Source organism: Terrapene carolina, unplaced genomic scaffold (assembly GCF_002925995.2).
Source record: "Terrapene carolina triunguis isolate 2854851 unplaced genomic scaffold, T_m_triunguis-2.0 Scaffold138, whole genome shotgun sequence".
Taxonomy (NCBI): domain Eukaryota; kingdom Metazoa; phylum Chordata; order Testudines; family Emydidae; genus Terrapene; species Terrapene triunguis.
In genome coordinates, this window is record NW_020664489.1 from 5829287 (window position 1) to 5851145 (window position 21859).

The 21859-nt window shown below is 44.3% G+C and overlaps 1 protein-coding gene across 1 annotated transcript in view; it reads left to right on the forward strand.

Moving 5' to 3' along the window:
• Positions 1-21859, forward strand: part of RNF17 (ring finger protein 17) — a 223743-nt gene that overhangs the window by 191119 nt on the left and 10765 nt on the right. The window contains exons 35-36 of the mRNA XM_026653404.1: positions 1244-1360; positions 5931-6090. Coding sequence (XP_026509189.1) covers positions 1244-1360; positions 5931-6090 — 277 coding nt within the window. The remainder of the gene's footprint in view (positions 1-1243; positions 1361-5930; positions 6091-21859) is intronic.

Consider the following 21859-nt stretch of genomic DNA (forward strand, 5'->3'; position numbering starts at 1 on the left):
CCCCCCCCCCCCCGAGCACCCGTGGTGCCCCCTAGCTGCCCCCCCCCTCCAAGTTTTAGTCAGGGGTATATAGTAAAAGTCATGGACAGGTCATGGGCCGTGAATTTTTGTTTACTGCCTAGGACTAAAACATAGTAGTCTTTTTTCCAAGCTGAATAATCCCAGCCTTTTTTTAAATCTACTCTCATATGGAAGCTGTTCCATACCCTTAATCATTTTTGTTGCCCTTTTCTGTACCTATTCCAATTCTTATATTATCTTTTTTGAGATAGGGTGACCAGAACTGCACACAGTATTCAAGGTGTGGGCATACTATGGATTTAAATAGTGGCATTATGATATTTACTGTTTTATTATCTACCCCTTTCCTAATGGTTCCTAATACTCTGTTAGCGTTTTTGCTAGCAGCTGCACATTGAGCAGGTGTTTTCAGAGAACTAACAACAATGACTCCAAAATCTTTGTGTGGCAACAGCTCATTTAGACCACATCATTTTAGATGTATAGTTGTGATTGTTTTCCAATATGCATTACTTTGCATTTATCAACATTGAATTTCATTTGCCATTTTGTTTCACATTCACCGAGTTTTGTGGGATCTCTTTGTAACTCTTCGCAGTCAGCTTTGAACTTAACTATCTTGAGTAATTTTGTATCATCTGCAAACTTTGCCACCTCACTGTTTACTCCTTTTTCTAGATCATTTATGAATATGTTGAACAGCACTGGTCCCAGTACAGATCCCTGGGAGACACCACTGTTTACCTCTCTCCATTCTGAAAACTGACCATTTACTGCTACCCTTTGTTTCCTGTCTTTTAACCAATTACTGATCCATGAGAGAACCTTCTCTCTTACCCATTACTGCTTACTTTGCTTTAAGAGCCTTTGGTGAGGAACCTTGTCAAAGTAGTGACATCATTTTATTTTTTAATATTTCAACTGTTTAGGAGTACCTCTGAATAGCTTTTCTTTACATATTTACATCCTCCTTAAACAAAATTTGTGCATTGACTGAATTAGTTCTCTAACCTATTTATTTGCTTAAAAATGGACAATAAGAAAAATGGAACCAAGGAAAATTTGTATTTGATTTGATTTTTCTTTGTCATCAGGGATGTCTTGTTTACCTTATTTTAGTCTATACAAATAACTCTTCTGTAGTTAATCAGAAGTCATAAAAGGGCAAACTTGCAATTAGTTACCAAAATGTGAAACCTAACTAAATCCTATCTTGTTCTAGGAGTTGCTGTTATCCGAAGCAGGGGCTCCTGTTTTGCCACCATATACAATGCTAACACTACCTATTCCAGGAGAACTTTTTCCTGTTAGTGTTAAGCACCTTGTGTCACCTAATAAGGTATATGTTATAAATGTTTGTTTAATAACGGTTACAGGATATGACTGCCTCTTTCCAGTCTTGTGAACACTATCATGGAAATATATCAGTGTCAGCATACAAGCATTTTGGTTATCAGTTATTGATAATTTAAATCTGTATCAGTTAATTAAATTACAGCATGTCAGATATTTATATAGTGGTTCAAATATTTGGGTGGCAAGAGTGTTTGAGAAATAAACAATCTTGTCTCTATTCTTTAAAAAAAATATTCTCAATGTCATGTTCACCTTATAGACATGACCTTTTAAAAGCAGGTGCCTCCTTGCACACACAAGCTATGCTGGCAGGAGTATTTATCTTAGTAGGATCACCCATGCCAGACAGGTCAAAGAGTAGGAGCCAGACTAAGGCAATCCATTAGCCCACCTGGTAGGGGGTTAAGAGTGGGCTAACAACCTACTTCTGTGTAAAACAAAGTCATTACAGAAACCTATAGTACTGCTCTGTTCAACAAACTCAATCCAACTTAATTCAAATAGACGTAGAAGAGAGATGAAAACATGAAGTTGCCAAACCCCAAGGAAGCTACTCTACTGATGAATTTGCTCTCTCCAAAATCCATTACCAAAATTGGTATGTGGAATGTGTGGACACTAACACGAGGCTGGTAAAACAGTCAAAGTAACAAAAGAAATGGGGAGATATAAATTAGATGTACTTGGCCTAAGTGAAATGAGATGAGTTACATCAGGACAAATCACCTTGTCAGCTGGACACATCCTACTATATTCTGGATTACTGAATGCCAGTGACATACACAGTGGTGGTGTGGGTCTGATAAAATCGTGGGGGGGGGGCAACCAAAAGCCTGATAGAATGGGTACCAGTTTCAAAAAGGATTAGAATAGTACAATTTTCATCAAAATTCCAGAAAGTGTCTGTTGTTCAATGTTATTCTCCAACAAATCAAACTAACCAAGAGTAAAAAAAAAACAAAAAAAAAAACCAACCACTTTGTACAAGCAGCTACATAACAAAATAGATAAAATCCCCAAAAGAGGTGTCGTCCTAGTAACTGGAGAAATTAATGCTAAAGTAGGGAGCAACAACACTGGCAGGGAAGTAAATATGGGGAAACAAGACCTTGGTGAAATGAATGAAAATGATGAAATGTTTGCTGATTTTTGTGGAATGATTGACCTGGTCATTGGAGGAACCATCTTCCCTCACCATACTGTTCATAAAATAACTTGGAGGTCAGCAGATCACAGAACAGAAAAACAAATTACATTATACCAACAAAACAAGGAACCAAACCACATTACAATTCTGCACAAATGTAAAAGAACTTTAAAAGATGTAGGTAGCAGGTGTGAGAATGGACCACACACTAACTAAATTGAAAATAAAAATAAAAACAAAGAATAGGTCTGAACAGCAGAGACACCACATTATAATGTCACCCAACTAAAATGCAGCAAGAGTTTATAATTGCTCTAGCAAATAGATACCAGGTGCTTGAAGATGATGAGACAATAGAAGGCAAATGGAAACAGGTAAAGGATACTTTCACTAAAACTTGTAAAGAAATGCTGGGATTCAGGAAGAAACATCACAATGAAAGGTTATATGAGAGGAAAGATGCAAAATTAAACTGAAACAAAAACACAGATACACTGACTCCAGGAGGAATATGCAGTAAAGAACAGAGGCCAAAATAGTGGTAGGAAAGACAAATTAAACTTTGTAGACGAAATGGCAAGAGATGCACAAACTGCTGCAGCACAAAGTGACACGAAGACACTGTGCAACATCATTAAACAGTTATCAGGAAGAATGTCCCAAGTAAGATAATTATACATTATAAAGAATAAAGAAAGTGATAGATTCAAGGTAACAACAAGAATAGGCAGGGTTCAAACATGAGAAATCATGTATGGATCAAATAATAATCCTATATAGTATCATAGAACTTGTGATCTAATGGAAGTCAAAGCTTTATATGAATTGGTAGATTTCCAAAAAGCATTTAATACAGTGGGTAGAACAGTTTATGGAAATTGCTGTCACAATGGAATCCCTCCGAAATTTCAGAGCTTCTCTGAAAATATGACATGTGAAGTAATGCATAACAGTGAACTGAGGTTACTATGGGCATCAACCCAGGATGTCTTATGTCACCCTTGATCTTTTTACTGGTGGTGGATTGAGTAATATGGGGATTGAGTAATAAGGGACATACAGTGAACTTTGACCCAGAAGTTAGAGGACCTTGACTTTGCAGATGACATCAACTTGCTATCCCATTCCCATGGAGACATGAAAGATAAAACAAATTATTTACAGGCCTATCCACAAGCAGTAGGATTGAAAATCAACACTGTAAAAACTTAAAACCATTAGAATCAACACACAACAAGAAACACCAGTTGCATTTTCTGGGGCTGACCTAGATGAAATCGGATATATCACATACCTTGTCAGCATTTTAAGTACAACAGATGGAACAGCGGAAGACATTAAACCAGAATAGTGAAAGCAAAATGTGCTTTTGTAACTCTACAGTCGATCTGGAGAAATAGAAATCTTGCCCTCCAACTAAACTTCAAATATTTAACCATTGTAAAGTCGATCTTGCTACATGGTGCTGAAACTTGGAGACTTATGAAGACTTTACTATCTAAACTCTAAATCTTCATCAACAGCTAAATCCTCAATATTAGAAAAAATCACAAGCAACAAACGCCTGAAGGAGGATAAAACAGGAGCCAGTAGAACTGGAAATTACAGAACAAAAATGGAGATGGCTAGGACATTCACAGAGGAAAGACCCAATAATGTAACAAGATAGGCATTGAACTGGAACCGCCAGGGCAAGAGGCAGTGAGTTAGGTTTCAATTCTGCTTCTGTTGTGGTTCTATCTGAATAATGTGGAAAGAAGCAAAGACTGCCCAGGAGACCAGTAAAGATGGAAGGTGGTGTTGAAAGCCCTATGTTCTGCATGAAATACAGAGGTGTAAGAGAAGAAAGAGACTTGCACTCACAGATTTTCCCTCAGAAATGTATCTGGACCATGGGACCTCTTGTTTTTTTTTAAAAACAGTCTGATTTTTTTATTATTCATTTGGTGTAATAGACAATAAGGAATTGGATTTGATCATTGCGGCAGCATACTGATTTCCTCTCCTGTATTTTCCTTCTTGTATTGAAGTGATGAAACATTCTCATGCCACAATGTTCTGTTTTGTGGGCTTTTAGTATATTACCAATTATTTTTTGTTGGCCTCCTATTCAGCATTGTTTTTTCTCTCAGTCCACACTGCTGCTACCTGGTACTGCCCCTTCTGGACAAGGGCCTAATCTTATGCCCATTGTAATCAAAGGAAAGACTCCCACACACTTCAGTGAGTTTTGGATCAGACCCCAAACCACAGACCAGTGAGAAGCTGGTTAGGTCATAAAATCTGACGGGGGGATTGATTTACACTAAGCTATTAATCTATAGATCGATCAGTGGCTCTTTGTTACTCTCTTTTAATGACTTTTTTTGTATACTGCTCTAGCTTTCTACATGAACCCATGGAAGTTTCTTGGTAGAGCTAATGCTGTTAAAATATAAGACTGAATTTAGAATGTGATGATAAGGTGCTTAGATACCTTAGTGATGGGCTTCCAGTTTAAGAACTAAAATAGAATATATGTTCTCAATTTAATTATCTAACAAATGCTTTTGGTTCCTTGTCCATGAATAAGCTGAACTTCTATATGCTTTTGATCAGGATAAATATTCCATTGTAAAGCCACTGCTAGAAACTCTACTCAGATTCCTCCAATTTTGGGCAGCAGTTATGTATATGCAACATCAGCATGAAATACATTACAGTGATTAGAAAAATAACAGTACATTGTAATTAGAATCTTTTTTAATCAGGGGTGGATGGTAATGGTGAGTTCTTGTTCAAATGCTGGCCCCTGTCTATATTCTACAACATGGGTATGCATGCCCTCCATACGCCTGTGACTGGAGATTTGATGCAGACCATAGCTTTGTATATTAATGAAAGTTTTAACTCTATATATAACAATTATTTGCTTATTTATACTGATACACACATTTATACTAATTGGCCACATGAAAAATAAAATTTAGATGAAATAGAATGTTTTCATACTTCACAAGAGAGATCAGCTGTTTTAGAAGTTGTTTTTCCATGAATTTCATAGTGGCAAATCCAAAGGAGTGGGAGGGAATCCTGAATTAGACCAAGCCTCTGTGGAAGTCTAACACCTGCACACTTTCATATATGCCGGGCTTGTGTTACCATGGTTACCAGGTGTGGCATTAATAAATAGTAACTGGTTGCCTTGAACTAAACCCTGAGTAGTAAAATGTAAAACTAATCTTAAGGTGTGGAGGAAAGAAGAATTGGGGGGAGGGGCAGTGTTTCTTAGTGACAAATCTTTCCAGGATAAAAACCATTATCCTCTTAAATATCCCTTGATCACTTATTACACCTGGCAGTTAATTCTGATGTATCTGTGAAAGCTGTAATCTTTGTCTTTTATAAAAACCCTTGGTTTTTTTAGATGTACATTTGCCTTGAATCAGCAGAGGGCCTTAACCAGGAGAGCGACACAGAAGATAGTGGTGTCAGCTGGGATTTGGAATCTGAGAGTCTAGATCAAGTCCTGAAGCATTGTAATCAGAATGTGGAGTCTCTTCCTTTTCTAACAGATTTTAGAACAGGTATTTTTGCAATTTTATTTTCCCTGTTATACCTTACAGAAGTACAAACCTCTTGAGTAAATACTTTTATTTTATGTGTCTCTATATTTTTAAATAAAATTTAAAACTATCAATTCTTTTGGGAGTGTCAGAGTCGCAAGAGACAAAAGTGGTGGTTCTTCGAGTGCTCGTGTCAACTCCATGTTAGGTGTGTGCGCGCCCATGTGCACAGTTGCCAGATATTTTTCCCTTAGTGGTATCCATAGGGCCAGCCCTAGCGCTCCCTGGAGCTCCATGCTCATGCGCCAGTATAAGGAGCACTGCTGGCCCCACACCCCTTCAGTTCCTTCTTATCACCCGTGACAGTTGCTGAAATGACTTCTCTTGTGCTTGCAAGTTCTCCTAGTGGTTTTTGAACTCTGTTATTCTTGTATATAGTTAGGACTTAATTGTTAGCAGTTAGTTAAGTTAGAGTAGATAGTGGTCCCATTGCAGGATGTTGTCCCAGGGACAGGGCATGCCCCGGTCCCCATGTTTCAAACCGGGTGCCACCTGCCATAAGCCCATGCCAGTGAGTGACCTGCAAGTGAGCTACTTAAAGTGCCTCCAGAAAGCCCACATTAAAGACAGGTGCACGATCTGCAGGGGCTTCAGGCCACGCACACAAAAGGACAGGGACATTCATCTGAAGGCCCTGCTAATGGAAGCAGCGCTCAGACTGACCTTGGAGCTGTCCCACTCTGATTCAGCGCCGAGCACTTCAGCCTCAGTACGGAGTGCTCCCCCAGCACCATGGTCTGCTTGGCACTGTTCACCATCTTCAGTGCCGAGGAAGTGGCACAAGAAACTGTGCGCTGAAAGAGGGCACTGCCCTGTGTCAAAAAAGGATAAGAGGGGAGAGGCTGATAAGGTGAGACCCCTGCTGAGCCACTCGTCCTCCCCAGAGCTACGGTTGATGGCAGTTGAGCCCAATCAGGGATCCACTACTGACTCCTGGGAGCAATTGGGGCACCTTACGCTTGAGAGCCCCTTTGACACCGGAGGCATTACAGGAAGCAGAGAACCTGATGCCCCTCCCAGTACTGCACAGACTATGAGACCACTCTTCATTGAAGACTGCTCCCTCCAGAGGGAAACCCCCCCCATGGATCTGCTGCAGTGGTCGCCAACCCAACACCAGTCCCCAGCGTCCCAGCACCGGTCTCCAGCTCCGCAGCTTAGGTCACCAGCTTCGTGGCACCAGTCACTGGAAGCATGGCACTGGTCTCCGTCCTCCAGGCACCATTCCCTGACTCCACATCATATCCAGCAGGTGGGAACAGCAACAGCTCCACCATGGTCTCCCAAGGGAAGAATACTCATTGGAGACCAGAGAGGAATCCATTCCCCCACCAAGGAGACACCACTCTTCTTACACACAGGACTTTAGTGCTGTTCCTGCTGTGGGCACTTGGCCACCGGGGCAATGGCCAGTACACTGGCAATATTGGAACCCCTGGGGGGTTCCTTCCAATGCCAGGCCCCTACTCCCATCTGTCATCCACAGCCGCATCTGAGAAGCGAGTCTCGGCAACACCCCAGCCAGTACAGGACCCGATTCGGACTTCAACCCCAATACTGAGGCCCCAGCGGCAGCTTCAGTGGAGGTGACCCCAGTAGCGGAGGACTTTCCGGCTCCTCCTGTGGTGTTGGCATCTTCCTCATCCCCAGATTAGGCAGTTGTGGGTCCCACCCTCTGCCACTGGACGACTTCCAGGATCACCAAGATCTCCTTAAACGGGTCGCCACAAATTTGGGGCTAGAGGCAGAGGAACTGAAGGAGACCATGGACATCCTCTTTGATATTTTAGCTGCAGCAGCCCCCTCTAAGGTTGCACTGCCAGTCTATGTTGGGTGTTAAAACTTGTTAAAGCACTGTGGCAGACCCCCGTCTTCTCTGCCCCCAACTTCGAAAAGGGCAGAGAAAAAATATGTTCTGGCTAAGGGGTATGAATACACGTACTTGCGCCCTCCCCCTGGGTCCCTGGTGGTTTCCACCGCAAATGAGCGGGACAGACAGGGTCAGGCAAGTGTCAGGTCTAAAAATAAGAATGCAGAGAGGCTTGACTTGTTTGGCAGAAAGGTATATTCAACAGCTAGCCTACACCTCCAGATCTCCAACCAGCAGGCACTGCTGGGGAGATACAATTATAACATTTGGGACTCTATGGCCAAGTTCAAAGACTCCCTGCCTCAGGAGTCAAGGCAAGAATTCCTGGCCATTCTGGAGGAAGGCAAGGCAGTAGCCAAGGCCTCTCTTTAGGCTGCCTTGGTTGTGGCTGACTCGGTGGCCAGGTTGATGGTCTCGGCGGTGTCCATGCAGTGCAGCTCACATCTGTAGTCCTCGGGCCTTTTTCACAAGGTGCAGCAGTTGGTCCAAGACCTACCTTTCAAGGGCAATGCATTGTTCTTGGAGCAGATGAACACCAAGCTGCACAGCCTGAAGGACTCAAGGGCCACGCTGCGATCTCCGGGCCTTTACACGCCCCCAGCCTCCACAAGGCACTTCCGGCCGCAGCCACATCGAAGGTTTTGGGGGCCTTTTAGACACGAGCCCTACAAGAAAAAAGGGAAGGGTTATAAGCGCAGCCAGCCTGTATCTTCTACCTTGGTCTGCCAGTCAGGCTTGGGCCAATACCTGGCTGGTCCGAGACAGGCCTTTTGAGAGTGCACCCAAGGACAGTGTAATGGACTTAACCCAGGATCCACTATCCCCCTTTTGTTTTTGGACCATTTATTTCCATTCTATACTGTGTCCCCCAAATAACTTCAGACCATTGGGTGCTTTCCACTGTGACAGTTGGGTACACCCTGCAGTTTTATCCATTCCTCCCTCCCAACCCCCATACCTGTCCCTATTCTGGGACCCTTCTCATGAGCATCTCCTCATCCAGGAGGTAGAAACCCTCCTACGTGTGGGGGGCATAGAGGAAGTTGCTCGAGACTTGACCGGGAAAGGGGTTCTACTCCTGATATTTCCTAATCCCAAAGGCCAAAGGGGTCCTCAGGCCTTCCTAGACCTGCATTGACTCAACAAATATCTCAAGAAGTTCAGATTGTGCAGGTCTCCCTGGCATCCATCTTTCCCTCCCTGGATCTGAGAGACTGGTACTCGAACTAAAGGATGTTTATTTCCACATCTCCATCTTCCATGGTCACAGGAGATTCCTATGATTCATGGTGGGCCAGTGTCACTACCAATTCACCACACTCCCTTTCAGACTTGCGTCATCCCCAAGGGTTTTCACAAAGTGTATGGCAGTAGTTGCAGTTTACCCAAGACATCGAGGTGTACATATCTATCCCTACCTCAACAACTGGTTAGTCAAGGATCATTCATGAGCGCAGGTTCAATGCTGTGTCAGCAAAGTATAGGCCACCTGTCGAGAGCTGAACCTGCTGATAAATTAGCAGAAATCCACTCTGCTTCCAGTTCAGAGGATAGAGTTTATAGGAACAGTGCTCGACTCTATTCAGGCCAAAGCCTACCTGCCAGAAGCCCAGTTCCAGTAATGTCGGAGCTAATTGCCCCCGTCAGATCCCACCCGCTCATGACTGCTCGGGTATGCCTCAGGCTGCTCGGTCATATGTCAGCATGCACTTACGTGGTGCAGTACACACAGTTGCACCTCAGACCTCTTCAGATGGGGCTGGCGTTAATCTACTCCCTCAGCAGGCACCATTTGGACTTAGTTATTACAGTCCCGTTGGCTTTTCTAGCATCATTAACTCGGTGGTCAGATCCACAGTCAATAACGACCAGGGTTCCCTTTGCCACCCCATGCCCTTTGGTGACATTAGTCTCAGATGGATTAGACCTGGGGTGGGAAGCCCACTTCAACAGTCACAGTACCCAGGGCCTCTAGTCACGGAGAGAACTCTCCCTGCACATAAATGTCAGGAAACTCAGGATGATTCACTTGGCCTGCCGGGTGTTCCTTCTCTACCTGTCAGGCAAAGTAGTGCAGGTCCTGACAGACAAAACGTATGTGATGTTTTATGTCAACAAGAATGGGGGAGCTCGGCCCTGTGCCAGAGGCTCTTCAATTGTGGGACTTCTGCATGCAACGTGTTGTTCACCTCGAGGCATTGCATTTTCCAGGGGACTAGAATACGCTGGCAGATCACCTCAGCAGGTCCTTTTCTTCTCACCATGAGTGGTCCCTCCATCCGGAGGTAATCAGCTCTGCTCAATGCATGGGCTTGGCAACGGTTACCTGTCAGATGCCTTCCTACGGCTGTGGTCAGGGGATCTGCTGTATGCCTTTCCACATATACCGTTGATACACAAGGTCCTCTTAAAAATCAAGAGGAACAAGGCAAAGGTAATACTGATTGCCCCGGTGTGGCCGTGCCAGCACGGTTCAGGATGCTCCTGGACCTTTCCATAGTAGCTCCAGTAGAGCTCCTTATGTGCCTGGATTTGAGCTTACAGAACCGAGGCCAGCTACTCCACCCGAATCTCGTGTCCCTGCACCTGACAGCCTGGCTGCTGCGTGGCTGAACCAGGAGGAGCAAGCCTGCTCAGAGCAGGTCTAGCAGGTTTTGCTAAGTAGCAGGAAATCCTCTATCAGAGCGATCTACTTGGCCAAAGGGAAGCGCTTCACTTCTTGGACCTTTGATTGGGGTCTTTCCCTGTCTATCGTTTCTGCAGACCATCTTGGACTACTTGCTCCACGTGAAGTATGAAGGTCTGGCCCTATCGTCGGTCAAGGTCCACCTGGCGGCCATTTCAGTCTTCCATCCTCCAGTCCAGGGCAGGTCAGTTTTCTCGCATGAGATGACAGGTTCCTCAAGGACTTAAAAATACTCTACCCACAGGTTCGCAACCCGGTTTCCCCCAGGGGATGTAAATCTGGTACTGTCCAGGCTCACAAGGTCCCCTTTGAGCTTCTTGTTCGCTCCTGGAACGTTGCCTTCCTAGTGGCAATTACGTCGGCTAGAAGGATCACTGAAATCAGAGCCCTGATTTCAGAACCCCCTTACACGGTGTTCTTCAAAGACAAGGTCCAGCTGCGCACTCACCCATTCTTCCTGTCAAAGGTAGCGTTGCAGTTCCACAACAACCAGGACATTTTTATGCCTGTCTTCTTTCCGAAGCTTCATGGATCAGATGAGGAGCATTGTCTACGTAACTTAGACGTTAGGTAGGCCCTGGCCCTCTACATTGAAAGGACTAGACCCTTTTACAAGTCATTGCAGCTCTTTGTAGCGGTGGCGGACAGATGGCAGTGACAGACTCTGCGTCATCCCAGATAATCTTGCCTTGGATAACCGCCTGCATCAGGTTTTGTTATGAGCAGGCAAAGGTTCTGTCCCCCGCCATTGTGACCACCCATTCCATGAGAGTTGAGGCTTCATCAGCAGCCTTCCTCGCACAAGTTCCGATCCAGGACATCTGCAGAGCAGCAACATGGTCATCGGTTCATACCTTCGCATCACACTATGCCATCATCCGGCAGGCCCGGGATATGACAAACTGGAAGAGAAGTGTTACAATCAGCACATCAGTGAACTCCGAACCCACCTCCAGGTGCTTGTGAGTCACCTAACATGGAATCGACATGAGCAAGCACTTGAAGAAGAAAAAACGGTTACTAATCTTCCATAACTACTGTTCTTCGAGATGTGTTGCTCACATCCATTCCATGACTCACCCTTCTGCCCTGCTGTCAAAGTGGACAGCAAGAAGGAACTGAGAGGGGCTTGGGGCTGGCGGTGCCCCTTATACTAGCACAGGGCTCCAGGAGGCACTAGGGCCAGCCCTACAGATACCACTAAGGGAAAAATTTCCGGCAACTGTGCACACATCTAACATGGAATGGTCTTGAGCAACACATCTTGAAGAACAACAGTTATGGAAGGTTAGTGTCCATTTTTTTCATCTCCTAAAGGGAAAGGTGATGGGGGGAGAGGCCACCCTGGAAATGTTCCTGCTTGTAGCTCCCTACCAGAGAAAAGGAGGAGGTTGGACAAGTTGTTGCATTTACCTTCCACCTGCTAAATACCTTCGGGCTCTCCCAATAAAGATATTTCTCCCTTCTCAGTTATATAAATGCCCAGTCTGGTAGTTTCTCCACTAATTTCTGAGTTGGATCTGAGATCTAATCCACAGTCCAAGGAAAAAATGCATTAGATATACTGACATACCTCCTAGGTTCCATTCTCATAAGAAATACACCACTAAAATATGGTACTTATAGACCATCATACCTTCCTAGATGTGAAATGGAGTCTGAGTTTGATTGCAGTATGATTGGCAGATACTGCCAAGAGCAGGTTGGCTCTATTGGCCTTTTTGTAGGCAATATAAGAATGTTCCACATTCCTGTCAGGGTAGAAATACCTCTCCTATTAGGGTCAGAGAAAGTCTCCTCGGATCCAAGATCCTGGATCTGTTGACTTCACCTGCTTTTAGAGCGCATTCTCCAACCAAAATTCCTGATATTCTGTCAGAGGGAGAAGAGGAGCCTGTGGCTCAGGATGAATAGCAAGAGCTGTAATCAGAACTTGATTAATATTCCCCCGATAAAAACATTGGGGTTATTTTGGCACCCTTTCCATCTGAAGATGTATTGCAATTCCATGAGGTTGTGGAAAAGAATGGTATCAGATCTGTGACATTGAAATTTCCATTGGTCATGTTAGAAGAAACCTCTCACCCTGTATTCAACATCCTGTGTTCTCTGTCAAAAAAAAACAAGATTACCTTTCTGTTGCAGCGTGCAAGGGCAGTTTGGACTTCTGCATCATGATAGGCTATATTGGAAAAAAGCAGACAAATTATATCAATTAATCTACAAAGGGGTTTTATTTTTTGCGTACACCTTACCCCTGATTCTCTTGTGGTGGCGGTGGCAGTGGCAATGTAAAGATTTAGAGGAATCAGTTGTATTCCACATCTTCTGACACAGAAAGAAAGAAGATGAACACAACTGGCAAGTGTTTTCAACTGCGTCACTCAGTATCAGAAGCAAATTGTCAAGCAGTGAAGTCACATTATCAGTATCACTTGTAGGGAAAGATGGCCATGTTTGCAAAACTGCTTCCTAAAAAGCAAAGGAAGCTGGCCATCAGCTTGATAAGGGATGGTGAAATAGTGGTTAAACATTTGCTCAGGACTTTGTTTGAGTCTTCAGACTCAGCCATGACCTGCTGGCCTTCAGTCTTCTACTCTCCCTTCCAAAATCAAATCAAAGGTGGTAGACCTCTCTTTCAAAGGTGATAAGTTATCCACTAATAAAACTGATTAAATATTAGAAAAAAATGAAGGACATGAGGTCAATTACAAGATTCTTGTGTGTCTGTCAACTCTCAGGAAGGGCCTCCTACCCTTCCTTTTCTTCATAGTCTTATTTTTCAGAGAAGTAAATTTCAACATCAACAGCCTCCCCCTTCACAGCCATAGCAGAGAGACTACTTTTATTCTGCAAATGAAGGGGAAGCAACCTTAGCATTGTTTCTGAGATTGAATGTCAGAGCTCAGATTTGACACGAGGATCAGGAGCTTGGGACAAAATGTACAACCATCTCTCATTATTTTGGAGACTGACTCTCCTGTAACGTGGACTCTTGAAATTTTATCCCATCAAACAAATGGACTCTGAAGATAATAAAAGATGGTTACACTATTTAATTAGATTCCTTTCCTCCACCCAACCCCCTGTTCCATCCCTATTCAGGAACCCCTTTTTAAGATAGGAAGTTTGCTCCCTATTGGAAGCAGGAGTCATAGATGTGGTGCTAAGGGAATTCAGTGGTCACAGTTTTTGCTTCGCATATTTTCTGACACCAAAGAAAGAGACTGAGGGCTTTATCCAATATTAGATCTATGGAAGCTTAACTTGTTAATCAGAAAATTCCTTTTGCACATGTTGACATTAGTACCCATTATACCCACCCTAGATTGGTCTGCAGACCTCTATCTAAAAAGTGTGTATTTCCATATCTCTATCCAACCCAGGCACTGCCGATATCTTCATTTTCTGATTTGACAAGAGTATTTCCAGTACAGTCTTATCTTTTGGGCTTTCTACTGCACCCTTGGTATTTACAAAGTGCCTCTCTCTGGTAGCAACTCATTTAGGATATCAGGATGTATTCATTTATCCTTTAGACATCTGGGTAAACTGAGTCTCTTTAGAAAAGGGGTATTCCAAGAACATATTACACATGTACCCTGTTCAAGACATGGGGACTTTAAAATAAAGTTCTCTTCTGCTACCTATGCAAATGATTCCCTTTTAAGGTGCAGTTCTTGATTCTCAGGTAGGCAGAGTCTTTCTTCCAGAAGAACGATTTTGAAAGCCTCAATCTATATAGCGGTGCTTCATCAAAGTCTTTCTCGGAAAATAATTTTCTGTTTAGATCTTATGGGTCCAGCATTTATGTAACACCTGGCTCAGGAAGGAGAACTCTGCAGCATTGAGTACCACTGAATTACCAGATACAGACAGCATGTTCATATGTCTGACATTCCCAAGAAAGATGCTTCTGTTCTTGACACAGTATACTTCAACATTGCAGCGTTCTGAGAGGGGGAGCTTTTAAAATCTCCAGTTCTTCTTCGAGTGATGGTCACTATTGTATTCCTCTGAGGATTATGTGCATGCGCCCAGAGCCAGAGCTTTTCAAAGTAGTAGTGTCTGTCAGTCCACATGTGCCTCTACATTGCCTCGTGGCTTTGCCCGAGGCAGTAAAGGGTGCTGCAGACCGACCATGTCTCCAGTTCTTTCTCACCACTGCACGGTCCAAGTTGGAGCTTCTGTTTTTCTCTCGTCCTTGGTGATGGACTTTCCAAATTTTCCAGAAAAATTGTTTTATTCTTGTACATAGTTAGAATTTTACTGATTTTTGTAGCAGTTTTAGTGTTTGTAGTAACTTTTATAGGATTAAGGACTTCGGGATGCTGCTGATGCTGCACACCAACCCCATTTGCCCTCAGAACCTGTGTCTGGGTACTGGATTATGCCGAAGACGCCGGGCTGGGATTCAAGGTTTGTGTTTCCTGCCCTCGCTCATTTTCACTCCATGACAAGCACAACATTGTCTGTACTGCTTGGGGGAAGCCCACATCACGTTCAGGTGCAGTATCTGCCTCTCCTTCCCTGCCCATACCTGGGAAGACTGGGCCCTATGCCTTAAGAAGCACCTCATGGAGGTCACCATGGGACCACAGTCAGATCTTGGCCAGGGAAAACCTCCTGTACATCAGCCTGAGCAGTCCAGGAGTGCGCCTCCTACACACAGAGTCCCAGTCCTATTCCGCTGGTACAAGCAGTATGGACTCCACTCCAGGGCCTAGCCCTGAACCATGGAAGCATGTGCATAGCAGGGCAGTAAGTCTTCCTCCAGATCCAAGAAAGATGCTGCACAATCCACAAGTTCCAGCCAAGGAGGAGCAGCGCATTCCAAGGCCCACAAGAGCAACGAGAAGTTGCATCATTCGCCGGATCCGCCAGTCCCACTTCCTGAACCACGCACCCCTCCTCCATTGGCTACACCAGTGTGGAGTGAATTGTCTGTCCCGAGGCAGGCCCCCTTACCAGCCACAGTTTCGTCCGTGGACTGGGTACTGTTGATATTGGGGAGAAAAAGATGTGCTCCTCGGCCTCTTGAACTGGAACAGATGAAGTCTCCGCATGTTCCAGTCCATTTGTCTGCTAAAAGGACTCCCTCTCTTACGGTGGATCCGCCGCCCTCTGGTCGTGTTCCTTCAGCACACCCCATTCTGTTGGCACCCCTATTCGTACAGGATTCTGGTTCCTCTGAGTCTGAGGATTCAGATATCCAACACTTCTGTTCTGAAGGCATGACTACCAGACAGTTCCGACGTCACCGTGGCAGTACCCTCCCTTGCTTCATCCAGGGCTGGCTCCAGGCACCAGCGCTGCAAGGAGGTGCCTGGGGCAGCCAATGGGAAGGGGCGGCACTTCCGGCTCTTCGGCGGCGGGTCCCTCACTCCCTCTCGGAGTGAAGGACCTGCCGCCGAATTACCGCTGAAGAATAAAGCGGCGGGGTAGAGCTGCCGGCAATCGCAATGGTGGCTTTTTTTTTTTTTGCTGCTTGGGGCGGCAAAACCGCTGGAGCCGGCCCTGGCCTCATCCCAGGAGCTACTGGTACCCAGCTCTATGGGCACCATCCCAGCAACAGCAGAATCAACCAAGTTGGCCATATTGGAGCTTGTGGCCCCAATATTCACCTTCAGAACCATCTCACTCAACCTGGGAGGAATCCCCCCGTCCCGTCCTTTGTCAAGTAGACTATTGGAACCAAGGCTGTATGATGCACTGGTCAGCCCGCCTCTGACAGTACCGATGGATCCAGAGAGGTTCCCCTCATTGTCCCCAGATAGGGCTGTATTATCGACACCCTCCTCTCCCGTAGACGACTATGATAATTTCAAGAGCTGCTCGACAGATTCGCTAATGCTCTTCAAAGATCCCGTTGGAGGAGGTGCAGGACAGTTTCTTGCATGCATTGGTATCAGCCAGAGTGGCCCTCCCATCTTCCGCCATTCTTCAGCCTGCATGCACCGTGTGGCATACCCCGGCCAGGAGTGCCTTCACCCCAAAGGGGGCGGAAGAGAGGTTCTATGCCCTCCCAAGGAATCTGAGTTTCTGTTGTCCCATCCTCTGCCTAATTCCCTGGTGATCCAGGCTGCTATGGAGTGGGTCAAGCAACAGCATCTAGGCTCCACCCCTTTGACAAGGAGGGAAAGAGGTTAGACCTTATGGGTAGAAAGGTCCTTTCCTCAGCCAGTCTCCAGTTCCATATCTCAAACTACCTAGCTCTGATGGCCAAATATGACTTTTTGAACTATGGGCAGATGGCAGATATTGAAGATAAACTATCTCAGCAGGATCTTTCCTGCTTCCAAGCTATTTTGGAGGTGGGCAAGTTGGTCTCTAGAACCATACTTCAGGCTGTGGTTGATTCTGCAGACATGTCCTCAGGTACAATGGCACCTGGAATCATCATGAGGAGAAAATCCTAGTTACATTCCTCAGGCTTCCCTAGCGAGGTACAGAGCACAATTGAAGACCTCCCTTTTGATGAATCACACCTTTTCAACTAGAAGACACATGATTGCTTACTCTGACAGACTCTAGAGTCACCCTCCGGTCCCTAGACAAATATATGCCTGTGCCAACACAAAAATTTTATGACCTGCTGCCTATACAACGCTCTAGACCTCCCCAGTTCTACATCCTGCGAGCCTTCACAGAAGTTCCCAAAGGTCTACAGATTTTGTCCACCTGGTCCTTCAGTGAAGCCCTCCGTGCATCACACCCAATCTTTGCATAGGTGATATTTCTGAGTACATCTAGAGAGCCGTCAATCGCTTTGCACTCCAGTGCTCTTGCCAACCACCCCCTTTGGGAGCCATCTCAAACTCTTTCTACCAGCATGGAGCATGATAACGGGCAAATAGGTCCTGGATAGCATTCGACACGGCTGTACGATTGAGTTTGACACTACCTCATCCATGTTTCTGCCCCAAAGCCCATTTCAGGAATCACTCTCATTACAGTATTCTTACCCTAGAAGTGGACACCCTCCTTCAGAGAAGAGCAGTGGAACAGGTCTCTGAAGCCTTTCAGGGCACAGGGTTCTATTCCAAATATTTCCTGGTGCACAAGAAGAAAAGAGGATGGAGACCAGCCTTGGATTTCAAACACCGCACCTGTTCTATTCATAAAACAAAGTTCTGCATGGTCATGCTTGTGGCCATCATTCTGTCACTAGAAAAATGCATGTGGTTTATAGCTTTTAATATGCAGGATGCCTACTTCCACGTCAACATCCACTCGATCTACAGATGGTACATGGTGGATCTGACACTTCCAATACAGGCTTCTCCTGTTTCAACTTACCAGTGCTCCACTAGTCTTCACAAAAGTTTTCACCATGGTAGCAGCTCACCTCTGACAGCAAAGAGTCCTTGTTTTCCTTTACCTAGACAATTGGTTGCTGGTGGCACAGTCCAGAAAGGAAGCTAGGTTATCAAAGTCCCAACTCCTTCTACTTCTCTCCTCCCTTTGGGTGAGTGTGAACGTCGAAAAATTGACTTTGCACCCTACACAGTCCCTGGAGTTCATTGGAGGACACATTGACGCGACCTCTGCACGTGTTTATCTGTTAAATGACAGGTTCCAGAGCTACTGGATCTGATTACTTAAGTGAAATCCAACCCTGTGGTCTCGGGCAGAACTTGCCTTTCCCTCCTCAGCCACATGGCAGCAGGCACTTATGTCACAGCATTTGCTTGCCTGCACTCCTGCAACTATGACTGCAAGGACCCTACTCCCCCATGCACCAACCCATTTGCCAGAGTTTATGGTACCTTTTATTTTCCTCAATAGGATTTAATTTCCACTTTTTAAAAGATGCCCTTTTGCCTCTCACTGCTTCTTTTACTTTGTTGTTTAGCCATGGTGGCATTTTTTTCTTTGGTTCTCTTACTATGTTTTTTAATTTGAGGTATACATTTAAGTTGAGCCTCTATTATGGTGTCTTTAAAAGGTTTCCATGCAGCTTGCAGGAATTTCACTTTTGACACTGTACCTTTTTATTTCTGTTTAACTAATTTCCTCATTTTTGTGTAGTTCCCTTTTCTGAAATTAAATCCTACTATGGTAGGCTGCTGTGGTGTTTTTCCCACCACAGGGATGTTAAATTTATTTATATTGTCACTATTACCAAGAAATTCAGATCATGTGCTCCACTTAGAACTAAATCAAGAATTGCCTCTCCTTTTGTGACTAGCTGCTCCAAAAAGCAGTCATAAACTTTATCTCTGCATTCTGTCTTGAGGTGACATGTACCCAGTCAATATGGAGATAGTTGAAATCTCCCATTATTATTATAGTGGAAGATGGGAAGTGAATTTGAACAAAATGACAGTTCATGGTCATTGAAATTCTCAAGAAAAGAGATTATATAAATATCATGGGATTGAGACTAATATGTTGGGCTCTCAACTCTTTTCTACTTCACATCTACAGCAATATAGTGCAAATTATCACATAAAATGTGATAGCAATGTAGTAAGTCAGCAAATGGGGAGGGAAAGCTCATTCTTCCCAGTTATGCAAGGTGGCAGTTGTGCTGTGGGATTGGTGTATCCAGCACATTTATCTCTTAGTTCTACAGCTAGTAGGCTAGGACAGCAGACTGGCAGATCAGCTGAGCAGAGATGTAATGGAACTGCATGAGTGGTCATTAAACAAATCCACGATAGACAAGATCTTTACCCTGTGGGGTTAAGATTTGCTCATAACAATACAAAATGCAAAGTGTCATGTCATGTGTTCTTTTCAGGAGCCGAGAGAAAGTCTATCCATATCAGACATCTTTCTCCTGGTTAGGGTAGAAGTTCTGCTCTGTGCCTTCCTTTTCACCAGAGGGGGATAAAGATAGGAAGAGACAGAGCCAAAATAATTTTTGTTGTCCCAGCATGGGCCAAAACAGCAGTGGTTGTTAGCCTTTCTGACTTAAACACTTCCCTCATGTTGAGCTGATGTCTACCTAGACCCTCTTAACATGCAGACCTCACTTCATGAGCTATAAGACTCTAATGGACCTTGAGAAATCTTGTCCATTACAAGTGCAGTAAATATTGATTAAGTAGAAAACAGTCAACTAGAAGGTACTACGATCTCAAATGGACCAGATTTGTGAAGTGGATGAGTGAGAAACTTACAAATCCACCCGTAGCACCAGTTCAATCTATTCTTGAATATGTACTTGAGTTAAAGCTTTCATGACTTTCCCTCTCCTCCTTTGAAAGTTCACGTAGTAGCTGTCCACCATGCATTGATAGATAATAAACCAGTCTTTACACGATACAGTAAACAAATTAACAACGGGACTTGCTGAAATGTAGCCACCAATAAAGAATCCAGTACTGTCATGAGATCTCAATTTAGTCCTTACTCAGCTTATGAAGCCTGCCTTTGAGCCTATAGCAGTGTTCTCTGTTTCCCCTATCTATCAGAATAGCTTTCATCATAGCCATAACATTGGCTAGATGAATGAACTACATGCCCTCGTGGCTGATCTTTCATCCATTGTCTTTCACAAAAATAAGGTGATATTTTGCCCTAACCCTAGTTTCCTTCCCATGTGGTATCTTTCACCTTAATCAAACAATCTGCCAATATTTTTCTCTAGGTCTCATGCTTATATAGGTGAGTTAAAGCTACATACTTTGGATGCTAAAAGTGCTCTGCGTTACTATCTTAACAGAACCAAGGAATTTAGGATTTCTAGTCTCTGTTTCATGTGCAGACAACCATAAGAGACTCACTGTCTCTTCATAGACATTATCTAGATGGGTTGGATAGTGCATAGAGAAAAGCTATAAGCTAGCATCTGTTCTACTCTTGCTGGAGTATGCCTTAGACATATTCCAGTTGTAGAGAGATCTGTAGGGCTGCTACTTGGAGTTCTGTATGTATTTGATTGTATATTGATTATGTTACTGATTTAATTTCCACAATTAGCACTCTGAAATTCGATAGATTCTTGTACCAGGCCAGTATTACCGAATTACTGTTCAGTTGGGAGCACTGATGTGCATGGTTGTATCATTCACACTTAGGAAATCGTACTATATTTATAATAGTTTTATTAATATAGTTAGCAAATTCTTACACTCTAGCCCCACGAAGTAGGTAGAGATTATACAGAAAGAGCTGAGCATCCATATGCTTCCACCATCCCTTGCAAAACAACCTGAAATCCTAGGATGCATCAGGGTGTGTATTTCCAGTAGAGAGAGTGAAGTGTTATTGCCATTATACGAGGCACTGGTGAAACCTCATCTGGAATACTATGCACATTTCTGGTCTCCCATGTTTAAGAAAGATGAATTCAAACTGGAACAGGTGCAGAGAAGGGGTACTGGGATGATCAGAGGAATGGAAAACCTACCAAGGAGCTTGGCTTGATTAGCCAAACCAAACGAAAGCTGAGCGGAGATACGATTGCTTTCTACAAGTACATCACAAGGATAAATACCAGGGAGGGAGAAGGAGTTTTTTAAGTTCAGTAACAATGTGGACACAAGCATAAATGGATATAAACTGGCCATCAACAAGCTGAGGCTTGAAATTAGATGAAGGTTTCTGACCATCAGAGGAACAAAGTTTGGGAATAGCCTCCAAAGGGGAGCAGTGGGGACAAAAAACTTAAATTTGTTCCAAGACTGAGCTTGATAAGTTTTATGGATGGGATGGTATGATGAGATTGCCTACAATGGCTTGTGGCCCATCTGTGACTGCTAATAGCAAAACTCCCCAGTGGCCAGAAATGGGGCACTAGATGGGCAGGGCTCTGAGTTACTACAGAGAATGCTTTCCCAGGTGTCTGGCTGGTGGGCTTGCCGACATGCTCAGGGTTCAAGTGATCACCATATTTGAGGTCAAGAAGGAATTTTTCCTCAGGTCAGATTGGCAGAGACCATGGGGGGGTTTTGCCGCCTTCTGCAGCATGGCGCACAGGTCAGTTGCTGTTTTAAACTAGAATAAATGGTGGATTCTCTGTAACTTTGTCTTTAAATTGTGATTTGAGGACTTCAGTAACCCAGCCAGAGGTTATGGGTCTATTACAGGAGGGGGTGAGTGAGGTTTTGTGGCCTGTGATGTGCAGGAGGTCAAACTAGATCAATGGTTCTCAAACTTGTTTGGCTCAGGACCCATTTGTAACTCTTTATGGCCTGTCGCGACCCAGTAAATAGTCTGGGGGT